The 22,228-nt window shown below is 48.4% G+C and overlaps 1 protein-coding gene across 1 annotated transcript in view; it reads left to right on the top strand.

Annotated features, from left to right (window-relative positions):
• LOC127023404 (SH3 and multiple ankyrin repeat domains protein 3-like) overlaps window positions 1-22,228 on the top strand; it is a 299,615-nt gene that overhangs the window by 226,724 nt on the left and 50,663 nt on the right. Inside the window, exon 16 of the mRNA XM_050907545.1 lies at window positions 11,035-11,110. Within this exon, the coding sequence (XP_050763502.1) occupies window positions 11,035-11,110 (76 nt within the window). The remainder of the gene's footprint in view (window positions 1-11,034; window positions 11,111-22,228) is intronic.

Below are 22,228 nucleotides of genomic sequence, written 5' to 3'. Positions count from 1 at the left end.
GTCAAAATTAGCGACCGAATCAAATTATTAAATAATCAAGTTCTTATTGGGTTTAACATCTACCTCAAGATCGGTGTCAGTCTTTCATGCCATAACTACAAGAGTCATCCCCATTCATCCTTGAAACACTTGCCACTAACTCAGATTTCTTCTGCTCCTTAGTTACTTGCTCTGTGTTCCAGGGCTTACTGAAAATGTTATTCCAGAGAGATCATCAGTGAGATCCTTAAAAGATCCTGGCTAAGAACTCTTACCTAGAACTGCTAATTTTAAGGTACTCATTCTCATAGTTGTTGTTCAGCATCTGCTCTAGTTATCATTAGAATAAAAACTACATCGTCAGTATGCATCATCTTTTCTATGTATGAGGGGAAAAAAAGAAGTCTTGCTTAAAGAGTTTAGCCTTAACTGCATTATTTTTCATTATTGTAATAGACAAGCACCACTGCCAGGATATGAAGACCAGTAAGTCTGATTTTTTTTTTTTTTCCCCCATCTTGCAAATTAGTGAAACCTAGAATAAAGCAATATTTATTGACTCTTCCTCATCTTGAAATCTTTTTAGGGGGAAATCCACTAGATGTCCTACAAGTCTTTGAAGCAGTCAACAAGCACTGGGACGAGGATTGATATAGTGTACCAGGGCTTTCAAAAAGCTGTTAAGTAGGCTTTCTCAAAGTCTGCTTTTAAAAAAAACCTGGTTGAAAGATAAAAAGCAAAGGATAGAAATAAGCAGGCAGGTTCTCCAGCAGATGGAGATTGCCAGTCGTGGCCCACAAGACTTTCCAGATGAGGAGAGACTGAATTAAAAAAAGAGCAAGTGTGGGGAGATTGTCAGGAGAATACAATGGGAGTCTGAGGAAGTATGGAGAAGTTGAGTGATTTATTGTTGGTCTAAACGTGAGAATTAAGGGACGGTCAATGAAATTTTAGGCAGCAAGGTTAACACCACAAAATGAACTATTTCCACACAGCACGCAGTTGTGGATCTCATAGCCGCAGTTAGTGCAGATTAAAGGCTCCAAAAGGAGTTTAGGCAAATCCATGGAGGTTGTGTTCCTTAGGTTTAAGTAGAGTAATGATTCTGATACTCCCGCTGCTGAGGGGAAAAAATGAAGCCTCTTCTAGCACATTCTTTGTTCACAGCATCTGCACTGACCACTGCTGTTTGCCAGCATGCCTCCCTGAAACCATCCTCCTGAAACATCTTCCTCCAGACCCTTCCCATCTGGGAAGTCTTTTAAGTCATTGGGGAGAATGAGAGCACCCCAATCTTTGGTGCCCATCCCAGCTCTCCTTCTGCAGCAGGAGTGTTATGTTTGAGGATCAGCAGACAGAAACACAAGTGATCCTCCCCAGACTTGCTGTGGTTGTGATTCCTGCACTACTTGCAGTGTCACCATCCTCAGTGGCCCGGTGGTGCCCCTGTCTCCAGAATCTCCCTTCTCCGTAGCTGGCACCAAGTTCGAGACTGGTTGTGCTGTCAGTGGGTTTCCTAGCTTGGCAATGAGCTTTTGCAGGGGGACAAATTTCACTTGCCAGCTTCCCCTCTTTACTCTTTGTGATCCCCTCTCTTGGCTGGGTGTTGGGACAGCACTCTTCAAAGAGCAGCTTGTCCCAGAGGCGTGACTCCCTCATGGGAGGACTGCTCTCCACTCTCTGTGGGGACTACTGAATATCATTTCAGGGCCTCTTCAGCAGGATGTCAGATTTCTTGCATCTTTGCACACTCTGAGCAGTGTGAACATATGTGCTCTTGGATGTCTGTCACCATATAGCTTCTGTTAAAGTGACCCTGTCCATCAGTGAGGTCATAACAGACCCTGCTACGGCCATCTGGCACTTCCCTACCCCTGCTAAAGCCTGCACCTCTAAAAATAGACCTACTGTCAGAATCCAAGAAAGAACGTGAATTCCCATTATGTACCTTACTTAGACTCCCATGGTCCTGACTACTACTTGAAGGTCTAGTTAAGCTAAGCCTTTAGGTCAGGACCCAAAAAATTGGGTTGCTGTGGGCAAAAGAGCATACTCCAGAGGCATTCCTATTTTTTCGTTTTGCCAGATGACCAGACATGCTTCATTTATAAGGTATGCCACGCTCAGATAGCCTTAGCTGTGTCTGCATCCACGTACTCTGTGAACTCCAGAAAGGACATTACAGGCTTTGGTTAAGATCCAGCTCATAGCCAGAACTTCAGTGCAGGCTGCCCTGAGGGTTGTGGGCACTAAAATGTCCACAGGCCTGGCCACGGTCATACCTTCAGTGTGATCCTTTTGACTCTGGAGCCCTTACTCTACTAGAAACACCCGATATTTGGTGTGACTGTTCCTCTCTGGGTATCATCTTCATGTTGAGGACAGATGCAACGCTACATTCATAGGAGGGTTGCAGTTCTGTCCATGTGCACGGGGACAAAGTGAGTCAGCACCAGGCGTGCTTCAGTGAGCTGGGTTGTCCGCGTGAAAGGTTTCTGCAGGCATCTTTCCCTGGAAGACATGGGAACATTGGTTCTGTCTGCAGAGGGCAAGGATGAGAAGCATAAATATGACTGAAATGCTTTTGTCCTGTAAGAGTGATGGAGTTGGCAGGTGTGGAGATGGTTGTGCATTTGGCATAAAGGGTTTTGGTGTAGATTCAGTTGTGTAAAAGGGAGATGTTGCATCCTCTGGAGGATAGCTCCTGCCATACACCTTGGTGAAGAGCTTTGCTCTGTCTTCTCAATAACCTCCTCATGTGTCCGGGGAGACAACTGTTGTGTCCTCCTGAAGCTGTGTCCTCCTCGGCACTAGGCAAAGCCCAGTGGCCAGCAGGGCCCTCTTGGTCTCATGGCAGGTGGCTCCTCAGTGCTGTAATGGATGAACACCTCTCTCCTCTGCTTCACCCGGCACAGGCTTCACTGGTCTCAGGGAGGATGCTTTTATTCTGGCTTGTTGTTGTTGTTCAGACACAGGAGAAGGAAGCCCCTCTCTGTCTCAGAGCTGTCATACGCAGAACTTCAGGGCTTGTGCGACCCTTGGGCCATGTCACCCTGTTGTGCAGAGTGTTGAAGGCCGAGATGGTAAAAGGGTGAAGCAGTGCCAAGCACTGCTGTGCCATTTGCTGAACTCCTAGGGATCTGGGAAGGTGGGAAAAACACATGAATGTGTAAACAAAATGCTGCTCGGTGGCACCTCTGCGCAGTCCCGTAGAGACGCTGCAGCCGTGTTACTGGTGTGGTTGCCCTGGTTTCAGACCCCATGTCCGTGGGAGGGGACCCCTCAATGGGAAGCTCTCCACTGAAAATTGGTTCATATTTCACCTGTGCTGTGAACCATGGAGAAGGAGCATACCGAGTGCGTGCCGTGCCTGCCTGCTGCTGCCTCTGAGCAGCTTTGCCCAGTTCCCATTGCTCATGACAGCAGTGTCCCTGTAATGGTGGGACAGTAACTTGTGCAAGTGTTCAGAGAGAAAATGCCTGTCCTGGGCTGTGCTGAGGAATTCGGTCCCCTGCGGCGTCAACAGAGCCGTGGTCCCCGTAACAGGGAGGTGCCTCCTGGGGCTTCGTGTGCCACACGGATGGCTACTGTCCCTGGAGGGGAGAGCAGTCTGGAGGGAGGTGACGTGTGCCAGGCAGCGGGTGGAGACGTGGCAAAGTAACCCAGGCTGTCAGTACCGAAGGTGTTTGCGTGGGTCTTCACACTCGGGTAGGGTCCTTGCGCTTCCAAGTCCCCCATTTGCTGTGTGTGGTCCGGGGTCAGGAGCCCAAACTGACCGGTGCTGGGTTATGGCTCTGAGGCCTCCTGCTGCTGGCCTTCTGGACAGCGAGGAGATGGCATTGCTCAGGTCCCCCTCTGTCCTAGCACGGAGGTGTTGGTGCAGGACTGGCAGGCCGTACCCTAGGATTTGGCTGTGGAAACGGTTGGCACAGATGATCTTCCCTGGAGGTAACTAGCAGCTTGTGGGAGTTCCTGATCCTCATAGACTTGTTTTGTATCTTTTTAAAAAAAAACAAACAAAACAACAAACCAGAAGGAAAAAATCCATACTGGGATTGTGTTGTCGTCCCCCCTCCCCTGGTGCTGCGGAGGAGTTGTGAGCCTCTGCCGAGGGACATGTCCTGCTGATGAGTTCATGGGGCCAGCGTCTCCAGAGTGAGCAGTTTGCTTGGGGAGCTGCAGCGGGTGCTTCCCCCGACACGTTGTGGCCTCTGAGGAGGCTGCGGACGAGGACTGCCTGCCCCGAGCACCTCGGCCCCGTGCTGGAGGGAAGCAAAGTCGGACAGAGTCGTCCCCCCCCGAGGGCTTCGGGCTCAGTCAGAAATGACTACAGCTGCCTGGATGGCACTTCTGGAAATACCTTTGTTGCAGAAACGTGGATGAATCCACATGGAATAGCTGTGGAGACCTTCTGCTGAACATAACCTCCTCGGGCCCTGCTCAGCTGCATTTGTTGGTTGGGCGTTGTGGCTTTAACTGATCTCCCCGCTCCTCTCAGGCTGACAGCCTGGCCGTTAAGTCCCTGTAAGAGGTAATGCACAGATGCTGCTCTCTGACTCACAGTTATTTGAGAGTTGACTTTCATTTTATTTGCATTTTTTCAGTTACAGATAAGCTAAAAACTCTAACAAGCATAATTGTATTGCAAGTATAACTCATAAATTAAGGGCAAGAGGGACTAATACAATTATGTCCTCTGTGCATTGGTGTAACGCAGGCCAAAGTTTCACCAAATGTATCACATCTTGTATGTAAATTGTTGTATGAAACTGAGAACAATACAGCAAGGCTTCTAAGAGTATTCACTGTCAGAGAAAAGTTGTATTTGAACTTCATAGGATAAAGATCAGTCATGGGGAAAGCATAAATTAGTTAACCATTCTGCATAAAATACAGTAATACCACAAATCACTAAGCAAATACATTCTTGGGCTTTTCTCTGTTTTCAGTCAGCAGATCCAGGTGCCGCAGGGACGTGAATTAGTTCATTCTCCCGGCAGCCCTGTGAGAAGGGGAAGAGTCATACTTCAAGGGTTTCCATGCTTTCTTGCACTTGAAATAAGGGTCATGGCTGCGGCAGGCAGCGCCCCTGCCTAAACGGGACCCGCTGCTGCCACGGGAGCCCTGGCCAGTGGTCGCCGCAGCTGGTGACAGAGGTGATGCGCTCCAGCGTCTTACCTGCTCTGGCTCCTTCTCTGTGTGGAGGAGCATCAGGCTCCTCTCTGGTCTCAGGCACCGCGTGTCCTTCCCCCCCCCCAGCATAGTTCAGCATTTCTTCTTCTGAAATAATTCCCTCTCTCTTCATCACTGATGCTCTGAGGCCGCCCCAGCCAGATTGGCTGCCTGGCACAGAGCCTGGAAGAGGTTTTAATTGTGGTGGCATCTGCTCATCAGCCTACTCTGAGTCAGGTGCTCGAGAGCACGGTTTGGGACGCGTGGGTGAAATCCACAATGGGCAGCAGTGCTCCGGCTGCCCGTGCCGGGGGGGGGGGGGGGGGGCTGCAGCACTTCGCTTGCTGCAGGGCTGAGACACTGCTGCTTGGATGTGCTGTGGCACCACAGCTCTCCCACTGAACCCCTTCCCAGCTTTGGAGGGTTCTTCTGCCTGCAGTCCCGGTGCTGGCTGTACCCGCAGAGCAGCACAGCTCTCCCTTGGCACTGAGGACAGCATCAGCCAGGCTCGTGGTCCAGCCGCTGCAAGAGGATGATACCACCCACGACTTGTCTTCACTGAGAGCATCAGCTGAATATGATGTCTCTTCCAGGGTGATGAGGCAGTTCAAAAAGCAATGAATCAGTACTCCCGTCCTGAGACAGGGCATCTGCGAGCCTCCTCCGTGGGTGTGTTGGCACAAGGAATGTCCATGTACTTGAGAAGGCACAAGTACGGACCTCAGCCTTCTCCATTCCTGAGACCACATCTCCTCTGACTTGCATGTTACTGCTTTTAGTTGGCATTTCAACTTCGAAGATAGAATCTATTTTTAAACCCTCTTTCTTGACTAGTACAGAGTCTAACTGGTATCTTCCTCCCTCAATTCCTTATCTGTCTGATGGCTCTATGGTTTGCTGTGACCTTGACCTCTCAGGTGGTTTGATGTAGCTCTTGGATGATAACCGTAACGTCCCTGCTGCTGCATCAAATGATTAAAGAGATCAGTTTCCAAAAAATGACTTGTCATTCTTCACCCAGTGCTGCGGTGCAGGCATCTGCTGTGCTGGCCCAAAGGGCATGCAGCCGGTGACACCGGGGAAGGTGCTTGTTGGGGCATGTTGGCTGCAAGGTCCAGTCCTTTGTTTGGCTGGTGTGGGGTACTTCTGCCTGTTCACCTCTGAGAATGCTTGCTGTTAAGGTGCTTGTTGTGATGCAGGAGCAGTTGGTCAGAAATAGATGATGAAAGAGAAATTGCTGCCACTAATTAGAGGTGCATAAATCTTGCATTTAATAAGATTAAATTGAATTAAATTAAATTGTAAATAGTATTTAGAAATATAATTCCAACATTCTGTAGAAACAAAAAGGTATATTTTCATATTCCAAAAGAGCTGTTTTTTCTATTTGCAACCCAGTGTTGGTGCCTGAGAGAAGAGAGGATGGGGACAATCCAGGTGCTGGAGGGTGCATGGGAATGGCACCCAGGCTTCTTGTCAGCCCGCTCTGGCCCAGCACGGCTCTCTGTCCAGTCAGTCTGTGTGAGAGCTGCTTCTCTCCCAGAACCTTTTCTTTGGCACGTCCAGACTGCTCTTGGCCAGCCATGGGATGTTAATATTCCTGTATTTTTATCTAATGTATTAGGCAGACTTATGTAGAAAGAATTGCCTTTTAAAAACTTGACAAAAGTGCTTTGCAGGCAGGGTATAGAGCAGCTTGAGTACAGCCTGCACCCATCCATATGCTCCTCCTGGTTTCCAGGCCGTAGTTTTCCAGCGTTCTGTATTCCCTGTTCCTGATTCCCTGCTTGTGCCTGTCCTTTTGGGCTGCCTGTGCTGCTGCGTGCGTCTGGATGAGCCCCTGCCACCCCGTGGGCACAGCCCGTCCCACTGGGCTGCCCTGGTGTCCTCTTGCTCCCTCTTCTCTAAATATAGAGCCTCCCTCTCCACACCTATCTCCAAGTGATTCGCTCCTCTCCATCCATCAGCCTCGGTCTCTGGTGCCTCTGTGACGGCTCCATTAAACACGCGCTCGGCAGCAGCTATATTTAGGAGTCAGGAAGAGAACGAGCCTTTGGGCTGCGGACAGCCCATAAATCCAGCTCCCGTCACCAAATCACCGTTCTTTTATCTGGAATGAGATCGATAGAGGTGTTTGCAGATGAGGTACAAGCGTTCGTGCGTGCATGGAGGGAGGCAGGGGACGATGAGGAGGAGGCAGAGTAGGGTGGAGAAGAGGGAGGAGAAGGGACTGAAGCACAGGCGCGTGGGGCCGGGGGGAGCGGGACTTCCTAAAGGCAGGAGCGAGGGGAGAAGCGAGGCGGCGGGAGGGGGTGCCTGTCTGAACAGGGTTTGCTGTGCCGCAGCAGCAGCAGCGCGCTCCCTCCCTCCGGGGGTCTAAGGGGACTGTGGATGTCTCTCACTGAAGAGTGTCTTCACGTGCCGTGAGGCAGAGAGGGTGGATGTGCTCACCGTCACTGTCGTGACCTGTGGGGCTGTGCCATGCCAGCGCCTCCCTCCTTCCTTCCCTCTCCCATCTCCCCCCTCCTGTTTTTCATACATCTGTGTCAAGTTGTAAAGAGTTGTGGCTGCCAACTTGTTCACAGGCACAACAAACAAGACTTGTCCTGATGTTTTAGGTATTTTTTAGGCCTCTGCTGTCTTGCCTCATTCCCCAGTAGGCAGCGTTGCGGGATCCCCGCCGCCCAGCCATGCACATGGCGTGCAGGCAAAACTGGAGCGGGAGGTTGTGCCCTGCTGCCGTTGTCTGGGCACTCCCGCAGCAGCGGGGAAGGAGCCGGTGTGTGGTGCAGGTGCTTCCCCGGCAGCACGTCAGCCTCCCTTGAGAACACGTGGTGCCTCCTTTTCCTTACGGCCGCAGCGTGCTTTGGTTGTGCTGCTGGGGGTAGAGTCCGGTATCCCCCCCCGACTCAGAGCTGAGAATCCTCTGCCTCCACAGAGGATGGTGAGCAAGGTGAGAAGCTGCCTCAGATGATCCAGGCAAAAGGGTTATCTCCTTTAACTCTTCGGAGCATGTTGCTGTGCTGATCAGTCCTTAACATCTCTGTTTCTTGGCGTAGCGTGTCTTTTTGCCAGTAAGATTAATTCCTTGGTTCTTTGAGACAGTTTTTCCCAGGACCGCAGGGACGGGGCTCAGTGGACGACCACCTAATTGGAAGATTCATGGGGAGCCATCAGCCCCCATTGCACCATCAGGCTCCAAGAAATCTCCCTCCGGATTAGGTAAATGCATTAGGCGACGCACAGCGGCGAGGCTGGAATAGCACGTTGAATCACCAGGGGCTGCTCCCTGCACGGTGATGTCCCCTAAATGCTCCTAAGCCACAGCACTGCGAGGGCTGGGCTGCACCTCACCTAGTGCGAGGCGTCCTTGTCCTCGCCGTCTGCGTGGGCTTGCTGAGGGGGTTGCTGTGCACTCGCTTCTTTTGGGGGGGATTGCCAGAGCACCTGCGTTAGTCTCTGTGATGCTGCATGTCCTGCGCGTTGGGGTCTCACTGTTTTGATCACGTGCCCCTCGGTAAAAAAAAATTTTTGAGTACGCACCCCCCGTACACATGTTTACTTATGAATTATATACCCGTACTACTCTGCTAATGTACTATGTGCACTGTAAAGCACATGCAAAAATAGAAACTAAGAAATAATGAGATAAAGATGGAATAAACACCATTTAAAAATATTTTAAAATTTTATTAATGGTACAAAGAATGTTTTCTTCCTGCACCCCAGTGGACTGTCTTGTGTGCCCTGCTTTGGAGACTGCTGCCATAGGAAGGAGAGCCAGAACCGTAAAGCGTAGGGCGTTATTCCGGGGGGAACGAGTGCCAACATGCCAGGGCTGTTCTTCAGCTCTTCTGAGAAAGAAAGGAAAAAGCTAAAAAAAAAACCAAACCCAAACACGCAAGAGGAGCAGAAAACCAAGGATCGGAAGCAAGGCTGTGTTTTTAACAATATAAACGAGTCCTATATTTGGTGATTTTATTTCTAAACTTTGGTAGAGTTAATTGTTCTTTCAGCCTTGCCAGTAGTAAGCATGTTTTGCGTGTGAAATGGAGATGTGTGCTGAGGGTGAGGTTCCCCAAGAGCAGGACATCTGTGCTGAAGTATGCACCTCGTACCCCATGCAGAGGCACCTTTGGGATTGGGAGGCTACAGCCAAATCTCTGGAAGCAGTGTCCGGTAGCGGAGGGCAGCCAGTGCCTGTCAGGGAGGTGTGAGAGGCAGGACAGCGTGTCGGCGGGGTGACATGACAGCGGCGGCTGCTGCTGCTGCTGCCGCCTTGAGGGCTGTCGTCTGTCCCCAGGGTGGGAGGCTGGCATTGTGGCTGCTGTGGCAGCATTTCCCTCTGCAGCAGTGATGGTTTCATGTGATCGTGAGACCAGGATGAAAGGTTTGAAAGTGCATCCTGTCCTGAGCTTGAAACAAAGTTCGTTGGATCGACAGTGCTGTAATAACAGTAAAAACTGCCCCTCTGCTTTTGCAGCCCCTTCCCACCGGCTGTTGCCATTCTGAATTCCAACGCAGGTAAAAACAAATGTTTATTTTGCATTTTTACTGCTTTGGGTGCAAACAGTTTGTGTCCCTACTGAAGGAAAAAAGGTGAGTCTCTTCTATACTTTGCTCTTTATTTCCTCTCTTATTCATCCCCTTTATTCATTCCTTCTATCCGACCGCCCTAGTTAGCTTGCTTAAAGACCTGCTGAATTTAAATCAGACCAACAGCCTACCTGGTGTTGTAGCCAGTAGTGCAGTGAGCAGCACTGAGGGCTTCAAAAGAAAGTGGTGACAAAGTAGAGGAGTGGAGTTACCTGATTGTTTGGAGTCCCGTCACCCTACTGTAGCCATGGATGAGTTGGTTCAATGTAACGTACTCAGTTGGGTTAGTGCGAGGACCCAGTTGCTTTCTGCAGGGTGAGTATGCAATAGTAATCCTGGGTCATGCAATAAAGTTGGGTTTGGTAGTGTGATGCAAATTCCTTCTGTGTTAGGAGAATGGTAGCTGGGAATGTCTGGCTTAAATTCTTTTACGTCTTCCTGTCATGTCTCTTAAGCCATTAGCTGCAGATCGTGTTCGGGATGTCTGCAGTGGCATCTCTGTCCACTCAGCCATGAGTCAGGCTGCCTTCCTTCAGCATCCAGCAACCTGGAGGCCCTGGCATCTGTTTTGTTGTCGGCTTCACAGATCAGGCTGGCAGGTTCTCTGTTTTTCTCCTACTTCTGAGGCAGGCAAGTAGACTCCTCAGTTGTCTCACCCTGAAGGGGAGATTTCGTCCAACAAGTATGGCCTGAAACGCCTGCTGCCCTGACTTTGACCAAAGCACTGTTGGGGATGGTGCCTGTGGCTAATAGATGAGCAGTAGCAGAAGTCTCTGCGTTCCTGGCTTTCCTTCCTCATAACTCCTGTGCACCTGGAGAGCTCGGTGACACCAGGTGAGGAGGAAGGCTAACCAGGACTGTTGCCATCTCTTCTGTGGGAACTGCATCCCTCTGCGCTGAGGTGTGCAAGATTGATGTGGCCAAACAGAACAAGGGAAGGAATCTGGCTGCTGCCTTGGGACATGGAGTGTGTGTTTGCCTTACCAGCGTTGATTCTCCTCTTTGGCTCTGCTTTGGAGTCTTCGTGAAATTTGACGCCTTGATGTGGTTTAGAAGTTTTGATGAAGACATCTTATATTCACAGAAGTTGTTTGTGTGCATATGGGACTGTACACAAGCATGCATGGGACTGATCACATTGACACATGTCTGCACACAGATTATTGTTTATTGATAAATGCTTGCATGAAAGGGGGGTTCACTCTGTATACATGTAGGGGAAGCAAAGGCAATGGAGAAGTGTTCCTTTAACTCTCAGCTTTGTGATGTGTCTTTTTTGTCTTGTAGAAACCAGAGAAGACAGAACAAAGCGTCTCTTCCGACATTATACTGTGGGCTCTTACGACAATTTCACCTCTCACAGGTAAGCATCAGCATCTTTGCTTTGTGATTCCGAGGACATTCATTTCCATGGAAAAAGTATCTCCTTTTCCTGACAGAGCAGTATACTTGCATGGGAAGGAAGCTTTTCTGGTTGTTTTGGTCAGTTCAGTTCTAGTCTAAATTGTAAGTCCTGATAAGGCTTAGGTGATAAAAATGTTGAAGCTGCAGGGCAGTCTGGCTCATGTCTCAGTTGAGGAACAAACATTCTGGAGGATTTTTGGTGTGCTCCGGGAACTGAAGAACATGCGTTGGGTGCAGATGCAGAGTTACAGCTTTGCTCGGAAGGGGAAAAGAGGATGCTGTTGTGCAGGGGATGACATGAAGACAGCTGTCACTCCAGCCTGTCGGCAGTACTGAGTGTGCTCCCCGGACTACAGGGCTGTTCACCAGGGCTGTTCTGGTACGTGGCAATTGAGCGTACTTGCTTTGGCACGGAGGCCGAACTTTGGGAAGGTGGTCAAACTCTGTAGGGAATCAGTCGTGAAAGCAGGGGTGACGTTGCTGGTTTGTGCTTGGTCTTGAGCGCATGTGGCTGGTGGACATGTTTGTAGGAGGCTGGGCTGTAGGAATGGGTCTGCTGGTTGGATTCAGGAATACGCTTTGGGCACTGGGGTTCTGTGTTTGAAGGATAAATGTAGGAGTACTCTGTGGAGTACGATCTCTGCTTGCAGTCAGGCTTTAGTGCTCTTAAAAACTATTGGTCGTTAAAGTAATTGGATGGGCATTATTGCTTATGATGTGACAGGAGCAAATTGTGAGAATTCATTATACAAAAACTAAATTGTCCTGAAGTCCTGGCGCTTACCAACAAAGCAGTGAATGTGTTCTGGTTTACTGAGCTGCTTATCCCAAATCTGTCTCCGTGGGTCTGAGCACTTTTTACTCAAAGTAATGTGTGTAACTTGGTTTTGATTTTCAAAAATCCTGTGACACGCTTCTTCAGGGCTGTTTATATTCTTAACTGATCATGGGGCGAAAGAGAAAATGCTGCTATGACTGAGAAAACAGTAAAGAAGAAAAACAGAGGGGAAAAACGGTCCGTTTCCACCATGGCTGAACACTCCAGGGAACCCCCAGAAGGTCTGTGCTGGGGTCACTGGTTGCTCTTGGTCTTAAAGGGCAGGGAATAGGTCAAAATTTGCAGATAAGTCAAAATTATATTCCTCAAGCAAAAGAAGAGTAGGCGGATGGGATTGCATCAAGCTGGGTTGATAAATTGTGTGAGAGTAAAATAAATTTATTTTGGCACATGCAAGATAACACACACCAGAAGAAACACTGTGAGGTGCTCTTGCCCATTGAAGATTTTTAAGCTCTTCATAATTGCTTGGGAATAGAGATCTGACATCACTGTGACATCACAGTGAAAACATCTTTAGCACTCAGGCATTCAAAAAACCAGACCAAAGAGTAGGTCAGAAAATACAACTAAAGCAGTTGTGAAGGAGGGTCACTGGTGACACTGGGTACTGGATGATAAAACAGCGACTGAACACCAACACAGAAAAACAAGAAGTAGTGCATATGGGGAAAAAACCCAGTAGTAGTATTTCATATGCAGTGAAAGTGTTGGACTGACTTCTGCTCAGGAGCAAGATTTGGGGCTTACTTTGATTTCAGTCCAAACCGGCAAAAGCAAATTGAATTTTTGGAATTGATAGGAAAGGAAAAAAGAACAAAGTGGAAAACGTAATTATGAATATCTTTGTATAAATCTGTACTATACCCACATCTTGAAATCTGCATGCAGTTTTGGTCTTTCAGACCAAAGTAGTACTTCAAAAGTTGGCAGAGAAAACTATCAGGTGCTCAAAACCATGAAACATCTTCCCTAAGAGGTGAGAGTGAATAGACTGAAACTCTCAAACTTGGAAAATAGAAGTCCATAAATGAGTGATCCAGAAAAGGTGAACCAGAGGTAGTTGATCTCTGTGTCTTCCCGTGCAAGAGCATGAGGTACCAAATGAAACAATTACGTGATTCTTCATCTAATGTACAATTAACCTGTGGGACTTCTTGCTAAGTGACACACTGAGTGCTAAAAACTGACAGGGGTTCAGAAGGCAGTGGGACAAAGCCGAGGAAGAAAAATGATTTGCAGGCTTCTGAATAAGAAGAGACGAGCTCCGACTCAGGGACTTGCTTATCGTTGAGCAGCAGAGGTCAGGAGCGCATGGTGGGGAAGCATTGCTGTGTTCTCACTCTGCTCGTCTTTCCTCATCGTGTTCCCACTCTTGGCTGTTGCTGGGAAGTCGGGAGGACGGCTGGCCTGACCCAGTACGGCTGCTGCTGTGGGCTGTGGGTGAGGTGAGCTTTTCTCTGAAGCCCAAAGCAAGGTTTGCCAGCCTTACAGGGAGCAGATTTCAAGGCATGGCCTTTTTGATACCTTCTGTGGCTGCTGAAATGGCTGACAGTGGTCCTATTCCTGGGCTCTGAACTCTTCACTCCATGATGGAGGAAGCCTGCACATCTGACCTGAATGTCTTGAGAGCAGACTTTAGCCTCTTCAGCAATCTGCACAGAAAAATCCCATGGGATACCATCCTGGGGAGAAGAAGTGTCCAAGAGAGCTGGTTGATATTCCAGGACAACCTCCTCCAAGCTCAGGAATGGCCCATCCTGACAAGTAGGAAATCAGGCAGGGGCAGCAGGAGGCCTGCAGGGATGCACAAGGAGCTCCTCACTAAACTCAGATGCAAGAAGGAGGCGTACAAGGGGTGGGAGAAGTGACCTGGGAGGCATATAGAGACACTGCCCAGTCCTGCAGGGATGGCATTAGGAAAGCCAAAGCCCACCTGGAGTTGAATCTGGTGAGGGCTGTGAAGGGAAACGGGAAAGGATTCTGAAAGTGACATCAGCAGCAAAGGGAAGACTAGGGAAAGCATGTGTCCACTGCTGAATGGGGTGGGGACCCGAATGGCAAAGGACAAGGAGAAGGCTGAGGTACTAACTGCCGCCTTTGCCTCAGTCTTTACTGGTAAGACCGGCCTTCAGCAATCCCTGGCCCCTCAGACTAGAGGGAGAGTCTGGAGCAAGGAGGACCTGCCCCGGGTGGAGGAGGATCAGGTTAAGGAACATTTAAACTAATGGGACATATGCGAGTCCATGGGCCTGATGAAATGCACCAGTGAGTGCTGAGGGAGTTGGCTGATGGCATTGCCAGGCCACTCTTGATCATCCTTGAAAGGTCGTGGTGGTGAGGAGAGGTTCCTGATGACTGGAAGAAAGCAAATGTCACTCCTGTCTTCAAGAAGGGCAAGGCAGAGTGTGGGGAGCTCCAGGCTGGTCAGTGTCACCTTGATCCCTGGGAAGGTAATGGAGCAACGAACCCTGGAAAGCATTTCTAAACACATGAAGGGCAAGATGGTGCTTGGGAGTAGCCAGCCTGGATTTGTGAAGGGGCAATTCTGCTTAACCAAGCTGACAGCCTTGTACAATGAGGTGACTAGCTTGTTGGATGAGGGGAGAGCAGTGGATGTTGTTTGTCTTGACTTCGGCAAGGCTTTTGACACCGTCTCATGCAAGGCCCTCGTAGATGAGCTGACAAAGTATGGTTATGCAAGTGGAGAGTGAGGTACATTGAAAACTGTCCAAATGACCAGGCCCAGAGGGTTGTGATCAGTGACAGTCATTAGTGGAGTACCCCAGGGCTCAATACTGGTGCCAGTACTGTTCTACATCTTCATTAACGAATTGGAGCAGAGTGCACCCTCAGCAAGTTTGCAGCCAGTACAAAACTGGGAGTGGCTGATACACCAGATGGGTGTGCTGCCATCCAGAGGGACCTGGGCAGGCTGGAGAAATGGGCAGAAAGGAACCTCATGAAGTTCAACCAAGGGAAATACAAAGTCCTGCATCTGGGGAGCCTCCAGCTGTGGAGATATTCAAAGCTTGACTGGCCATGGTCGTAGAATCATAGAATAGTTTGGGTTGGAAGGGACCTTTAAAGGCCATCTAGTCCAACCCCCCTGCAGTGAGCAGGGACACCTTCAACTAGAGCAGGTTGCTCAGAGCCCTGTCCGACCTGACCTTGAATGTTTCCAGGGATGGGGCAGCTACCACCTCTCTGGGCAACCTGGTCCTGGGCACACTGCTTGAGCAAGGAGGTTGGACTAGATGATCTTGAGTCGCCTTCCAAGCTCAGCAGTTCTGTGAGTTTCCTAACTGGCAGATGTAGACTGATGCAGCTTTTGAGTCCTCTTGAGCTACATCTCCACAGGAGTAAACCTGCTGTTTGGATGGTCATTTCCAGAATTGCACATCATGTGATGCATACTCACAGAATCCCTTGCCCGCTCAGGCCCCTTGTCCAGACCCTTTCCTTCAGGCCAGTTTATTTTCTGTGTAAGGCAAAACAAAAGCCGTACTTAGAGAAAGGTGCTAGCCCTGTGATCTGTGGGTCGTGTGTTGCTGCAGAGGAGCCCATCTTGGCTCTGGCTTGTTCCTGTTTTCCCTCTAATGTGGGGGAAATCCTTTCCACTGCCGTACGCATGCCACAGAGGTATTTGTCTGTATAAAGAGCCTGTGTCGAGGAGGAGGGTGCAGGGAAGGATGGCGGAATGGAGTCATCTCCCACAGGTGAGTGAGTAGCTCCCATCTGTCTTCTAAGTTAGTCTCCAGGGACCCTCATGAAAGAGGGCAGCTGGGCGCAAAGTGCATGGATTGTTCTGGTGGTGGCAGTTTTGCTCAGAGTGGCCCCATTTCCCCAGAAATGACCGGCAGAGAAGGAGGAAGAGGTTGTGTGTACGTGCGTGCCTTTAGCTGTACCCTTAGCCAAGAGGAAGAACACATCTTTCCGCCCTGAAGTCCTCCAGGACTATGTGTCAGGAGGATGTAAAGCCTCTTCTGGACCCGATCATCTACATCTTCCTGCAGATCGTAGTCCAGTTGGTCTTGGCATTCCCAGGCAGTCAATGCCTGCAAAGTACTGATAAACTGGACTGCTCTGCTAAAGTAACTGGGATCTGCTGGGATCACAGTAACTGTGCTGACACTGGCTGTGAAAACTTGCGGTTTCGACAGATTTTGGTGGGTTGGAATTGGAACAGATTGGAGGATTTTAGCTGCATCCCCATAGTATGGTGCGTAGTCATGCAACATAAAAGCATGAGGACGGCTACTCTGGAGCACGCTGCAGGTCCTTCGGGCCAGTATCGTGTGTTGCACAGTGGCCAATGGCAGGTGCTTCGTACAGTTATGAGAACACAATAAGCAACCCAAAATATTATTCCTGCCTGCAGCAATTTTCTGTTCAGAGTCTTCCTGAGCCAGAGGCAATGTCTTTGTATTTAATAGCCTTTAATGGATCGTTATTCCGTTAATTTACCCAATGACATGCAACTCGAGTGCTTTTACTCTCTCTCCTGAAATGGAGGAGCTAGGGTTGGCTTTGGTGGAGACGGTGAGACAGTGGTGGTGCTGAACAGTGGCGTGCTGTGTCTTCTGCTCCTGCTGTGTCAAAATACTTACAGTGTGGTGACAGGAAATGAGAAAGAAGTTTCTTAAAGCTTATATATGTGCTCATCATTCATTCATAGGTTGCTCTGAGTGCAAAAGTGAAACGTAGTCTCACCGTTCAGTTAGGGGAAACTGGCGCAAGGTAGAACAAGCAGCTGCCTTTGTTACCTTCCTCGAGACCATGCGCTGGCCTTGCCAAAGCCTGTGCAGCACCCACCGCCCTGTCTGCAGGGGTGGGTGATGTGAGCAGCGTCGCTGGAGCCATCAGCCACCCAGCCAGCAAAAGACATCCCACAACAGAGGCACCAGGCGGTTGCAGAAGCACTGTTTCAGCAGAAGCGTCTCTGCTCTGTTTGCTGGGGTTCAAAACGTGGCTGTTGCTAAAGCACGGAGGTGGCGTTGGTGACCGGGCTTGCGGCATGGGACTGAGCACAGGGGAGCGGAGCCGTCAGGGGTGCGAGGGTGCGTTTTGTCAGCGTTACGGGATGGAAGTGGAGTTTGGACTCGAGAGCAAGCAGCTTGTGGACATGGGGTGGCAGTCAGGGGTGTGGTATGAGGATTCACATGGTGGTTTTAGGATCGCCTTAATAAATAGGATAAACAAAATGGATTTTTTCCTATTTTTTGAAATATTAAACATTTGGGCCAATAGATTCCTTGAGAGCAGAAATAAAGAACTAACTAAGGTGCTGTAAGATCACTGCAGCAGATCAATTAACATGATTTGCAGGAATGCTTATTCCATCATCTCTGACTTCACTGGAGGTCTCAAACGTGGGAGAAGATTAACATAATGACAATGTTTGAGGAACAACTTAAAAGTACTTGAGAAAATTACACACGAGTGACTTTAGATTTCAGGAGAAGCCTTTGAAACAGTTGCAGATTTGAATGGATGCCCTGTGCAGTAGAGCAGGGAACAGCATCCACGCAGCTGAATTGCAGATTTGGGTAGGGTATGTAATTTACTCTTTTTTGGCTTAATAAGGTGAAAAGAAAGCTACAAATACATGGAGGGGTATACATGAGAACATGAGAAGATACTAGGCTGCGTACTGAACAAAAATATTTTCTTTTGTGGAGTCAGCCTCTGGGGAAGCAGTATTTCCAAGTGGTAACTTCACTAGCACGTTGCCAGTAACAGGCGGTAGGGATGAGGTCTGCTTTGGCAGAGCGTGAGAGACTGTTCTGGGCAGGTTCCTCACCTATCATTGATACCACTTTGAAGCATAACTGTAGTTAAAGAAAGAAGAAAGCACGAGGCTGCTCTGGAGTTGAGGTGTGCTGGGGTGCACCCAAGGTCACCAGAGGGCAATGAGAGCCTTCCCCAGACCTCTGAGGATGAGGAGCGTGGGACAGGGCTCAGCAAACCTAATCTGGTCTGAAATAGGAATGAGGCAAACAGGGAGAGAAGTCTGAGCGTGTTCTTATCAGAAAGAGGCAATCACAAGGGGAATTGACTTCTCTGATGAACTATGTTAAGGGAAGAGATTAAAGTGATTCGAAATTAACTCTATAAAATTAAGAGCCCACATTCTACATGGCACAGCTGGGAAGGAAAAGAATTGGGAGCAATAGACAATTTAGGATTTATTTTTTTTTATTATTGAATCACGAGGATTAGTTGACCAGGGAGAGAGATTACAACTGCGAGTATTCACAAGCCATCTGGATGGGCCTCCCCTTAGAAGAGAGGAAAAACATGAAGAAGCCTCTAAGCGGGGATTTCTGTGCCCTTAGATGCTGTGACTGGCCAAATATGTCGATATGCAGAATTACAGAATAATTTAGGTTGGAAGGGATGTCTGGAGGCTTCTGGCAAAACCAGTTGCTCAGAGCAGGGCCAACTAGATCAGGTTGCTTTGCATGTCTCCCGAAGTTGGAGGTCCCACAGCCCCCTAGGGCCCACATCCCAGTCTTTGTTTCCAGGCTGAAAAAGTTTTCTATATATCTCATTATAATTTCTTGTGCTTCAGTTTGTGTCCATTGCCTCTTGTCCCATCCCTGTGTGCCTCCAAGAGTCTCCTTCTCTCTTCTCTAACCCATGCGGTAGTTGCAGGTGGCAGGGAGGTGTCGACCATCTCTCCTCCAAGCTGAGAAAGCCCAGCGCTCTCAGCCTCCCCTTGTACACTTTAGCCCCCGTCTACTCAGGTGGACTGAGGGAGCAAATCAGTAATGTAAGTGATGGGTAAAATCACCTAGAAATTGTTGGAACTGCACCAATAACTTACTATTTCTCCTTTCCCCCAACGTGCAGGAGAGCGGTACCCGTGTTTGCCCGCACAGATGCAGTTCAGTGGCTGCTGTTTCCTTCTCTTCTCTAGGTCTTGTTCAGGGGTCATCCCTCTTGGCAGCGTGGTCATAGCTCATACTCCCCCATCGATACCGGCATCTTTGCCTACGTCAGGCACTGGGATCTCCCTCAGCACCTCCTCTGCACATTGGTTTCCTAAGGCTGTGCGTGCCTCTGGGGAGGCCAGGGCCGTGCAGGCGGTGGGGAAGTACGAGCAAAGAGCTGGTTCCCATTCTTCCAGACAGGACCAAGTAAAAGGAGTCGCTCTGGATTTCCTCGAGCTGTTTCATGGCTTTGTGTGGCTCTGAGACAACTTCCTTTAGCCTTTTCCATTCTTTAGCTTATTTATTGGCTCTTCTTGCCTCGTCAGTCCCCAGTGCGCTGTTAGTTTAGAAATGGTATTAAAGCGTGCTGAGCGGGTGGAACCCTCCCCGATTTCTGCTCCTGCGAGTTATCGTCTAGGAGGCAAGCAGCAGGCAGGGAGTTGAAAATTGCATCGACTTTTTCTGTTGTTCTGCCTAGTTGTGACTAATTAGCAAGCCCGGAGAGAAGCCGTGTTACAGGCAGGGCTCAGCAAGGAGCGTGGAAGAGGCCTAGGTAATGGCCTTGCAGAGCATCAAAAATACCCCTGCAAAAGGAGTTTCATGCTTAGAAACGGAGAGGGGGAATGAATCTTTGACAAATGTATTGTGCAGCTCGAGCTGCTGATCAGATGGCGGCAGCTGATCTGGAGAGGTCCCTGCTTTTGGTGTGTTGTGGGAAATGGGGTTTTATAGCAGCAAGCCCATCTAGTTGGAAGAAGGTAATTTGCACTGGGCTAGTGCAACCTTCATTTCTATAGCAACAAAAGTGTAGAGGGAGAAAATGAAATCTGTTCTTGAAAAGGCTTCTCTATAATCCCACTTGTCAAATTAACGTGCCTTCAGAATAGTCTTTTAAGATCTTTTGGTGAACAGTGTCTTTTGGGACCACTTACCTCTTTCATAGAGTTTCGATGATCTTAAAGGTCTTTTCCAACCTAAACAATTCTATGATTCTATAAGAACATGAAATGGTAAAAAGTGAACTCCCCCCCAACCCTGTGCTTTCCCTCGGCAGTCCTTGTGCTTGGGTCCTGTGCCAGACTGCTCAGCTTTTTCTGAAATTTAGGATTTCAGAATTGGTGGGTAATATGAGGCTCTGTGGCCTGTTTTATACAAGAAACAGGACCAGGTAATGATATAATGAACTGATTGAAGCAGTGCAGCCAGCCAGCATGAGCTGTTAAGAAAGGTGCCCAAGCTGAACAACTCCAGCCTTCAGAGCTGCTTATTAATGGTCAAAGGAGCGTTGGAAAGGGGAACTGTTTACTAAACCCCATTCATTCTCTTTAAAAAAAATACTCAGGAAAACTGATTAGCCATTTGAAAAGCAGGTCCTGGGAAGCTGTACGAACAATCTGTCCAAAAATATATTTGCCAGGTGCAGAAAAGTTAGTGGGGTTTCCCATTAGTTTTTCCTTTCTTTTTGCAGCTAAGCAAAGGATGCTGTGCCCAATGTCACTGCCGTGAATGTCGCTGTAGGTGAAATGCTGGAGCAAAAGGCTTATGATGGGGTGGTGGGAGGGACAGGGCGCACCGTCCTCCGTATTTGTCAGGAGACTTGGTCAAAGGAGTATTTGCAATAAGTTTTGGTCAGGTAATAGACGGAATACAACCAGAACTTGAAAGAGGTGGTGGTCACTAAACAGCTCGTCTGAGACTAAAGTCCTTCTGGCTCCTGCTGTCTCTCGGGTTGAAAGTCTCTGGAGCAGATACCTGCTTAGTGATGGATTCCTGTAAGGCATTTTACTCCAAGAGGTTTTGGAGTCATGTGGGTAGTTCTCGGCAAGCATCAGCAGGGCAGCAGCTATTGACACATATAGGGTGTTAGGAAACAGGAAATAAATAGAAAGTCTACTAAAAATAGCGTTATACTTCTATGTAAATCCACAGTTTGACAGTCTCTTACTTGCAGTTGTAGTTTACCCATCTGAATAAGAAGAATTAGAAAAGGTTCAGAGGCAACCAACAAGGGTGACCCAAAGCACAGACCACTTTTCATTTGAGGAAAGGTTAAATAGACTGGAACTCTTCAGCTCGGCGTAGAGGTGCCTGAGGAAGATATGACAGAGTTTTATGAAATCATGAGTAGGCAAGGAGAAGGTGAATATGGAACAATAGTGATTTCTCAGTACAAAGGAATGAGGTGGCACTCTGTGGAATTAGCAAGCAGCAAGATTAAAATAAAACAAAGTACTTTGTCACACTGCAGGTGATTAAATTGTAGAATTTATTCCTACTGCATGTTGTAGAGGCCAAAAATATAAATGGATTTGAAATGAGAGTACAAAATTACTGGAGAGTAAATTTGTGACCAAGAAACATTGTGACCTGTTCAGGGGCTTGAGATGAGGAATGCGGTTACTGGCTTTCAGAAGCAGGGAAGGTATCACATGGGTGGACTGTTGGTCTTTTATTCTGTTTCTTATACTGCTTCCTTTGCTGTTTGTTCCTGACCATTACTCACGAAAGGATGCTGGTGTCACTGAACCCCTTGTCTTCTGCAGTACGCCTGTCCTTATATTCTGGTTTACAAAAGGACATCAGGTGGAAGGAATTGGCCTCCCTCTGTACTTTAACATCAAGTGCAGTTGAACACTCAAGACTAACTTTAAAAAAAAACAACAAGCCACCAACCACAAAAAGTCACAAATTCCATGGAGGGTATTTTCTTGTTCCTTCATGCGAGATGGAAGAATAAAACAAGTTAGACCATGTTGAAGCTTTTTCATTTCTTCTCAATCACCTTTAGAGATGAACGACTGACTTGGTTCTTTGAACGTTTTACAACCATTAAACTTGGTTGTTTTTCTTCCATGGTGCAGTTCTTTGGTTGGTCTTTGAAAAATGTATTTTCCTACCAACCATTTGGTGTCTTTGAGCAAGGCGTAGATGTTTTCTCTGGTGCTGCACTTTCTGTAATGGTTTTCTCCCATCTACTGCATGGGGGAGAGGAGAGGCTTTTGTCATCTATCGTTAGTGGAGAAATTAATCTTGTGTAACTTCAGACAGTTCAGTACCTGTCTACCTGACCTTATCGTCAAGGTCCTCTTTCTAGTATGCAGCAGCAAAAGGGGACTTGCGGGGTGCAATTAATTTCCATCTAAAACACTCATTTAAGTCAGATGAATCATGACCTCGTTGCGCATCTTTTGTTCTGTAGGTTATGAGAGAACCACGGGAGTACTAGCGCACACGGAGACGTGACACCATCACTGTCAAAACTTAGGCAAGGTGCGTCCTACTCTAGGTGTTGGCAACAAAAGGT

Source organism: Gymnogyps californianus, chromosome 1, assembly GCF_018139145.2.
Source record: "Gymnogyps californianus isolate 813 chromosome 1, ASM1813914v2, whole genome shotgun sequence".
Lineage (NCBI taxonomy): Eukaryota > Metazoa > Chordata > Aves > Accipitriformes > Cathartidae > Gymnogyps > Gymnogyps californianus.
This window is presented reverse-complemented; position numbering and strand designations above follow the sequence as displayed.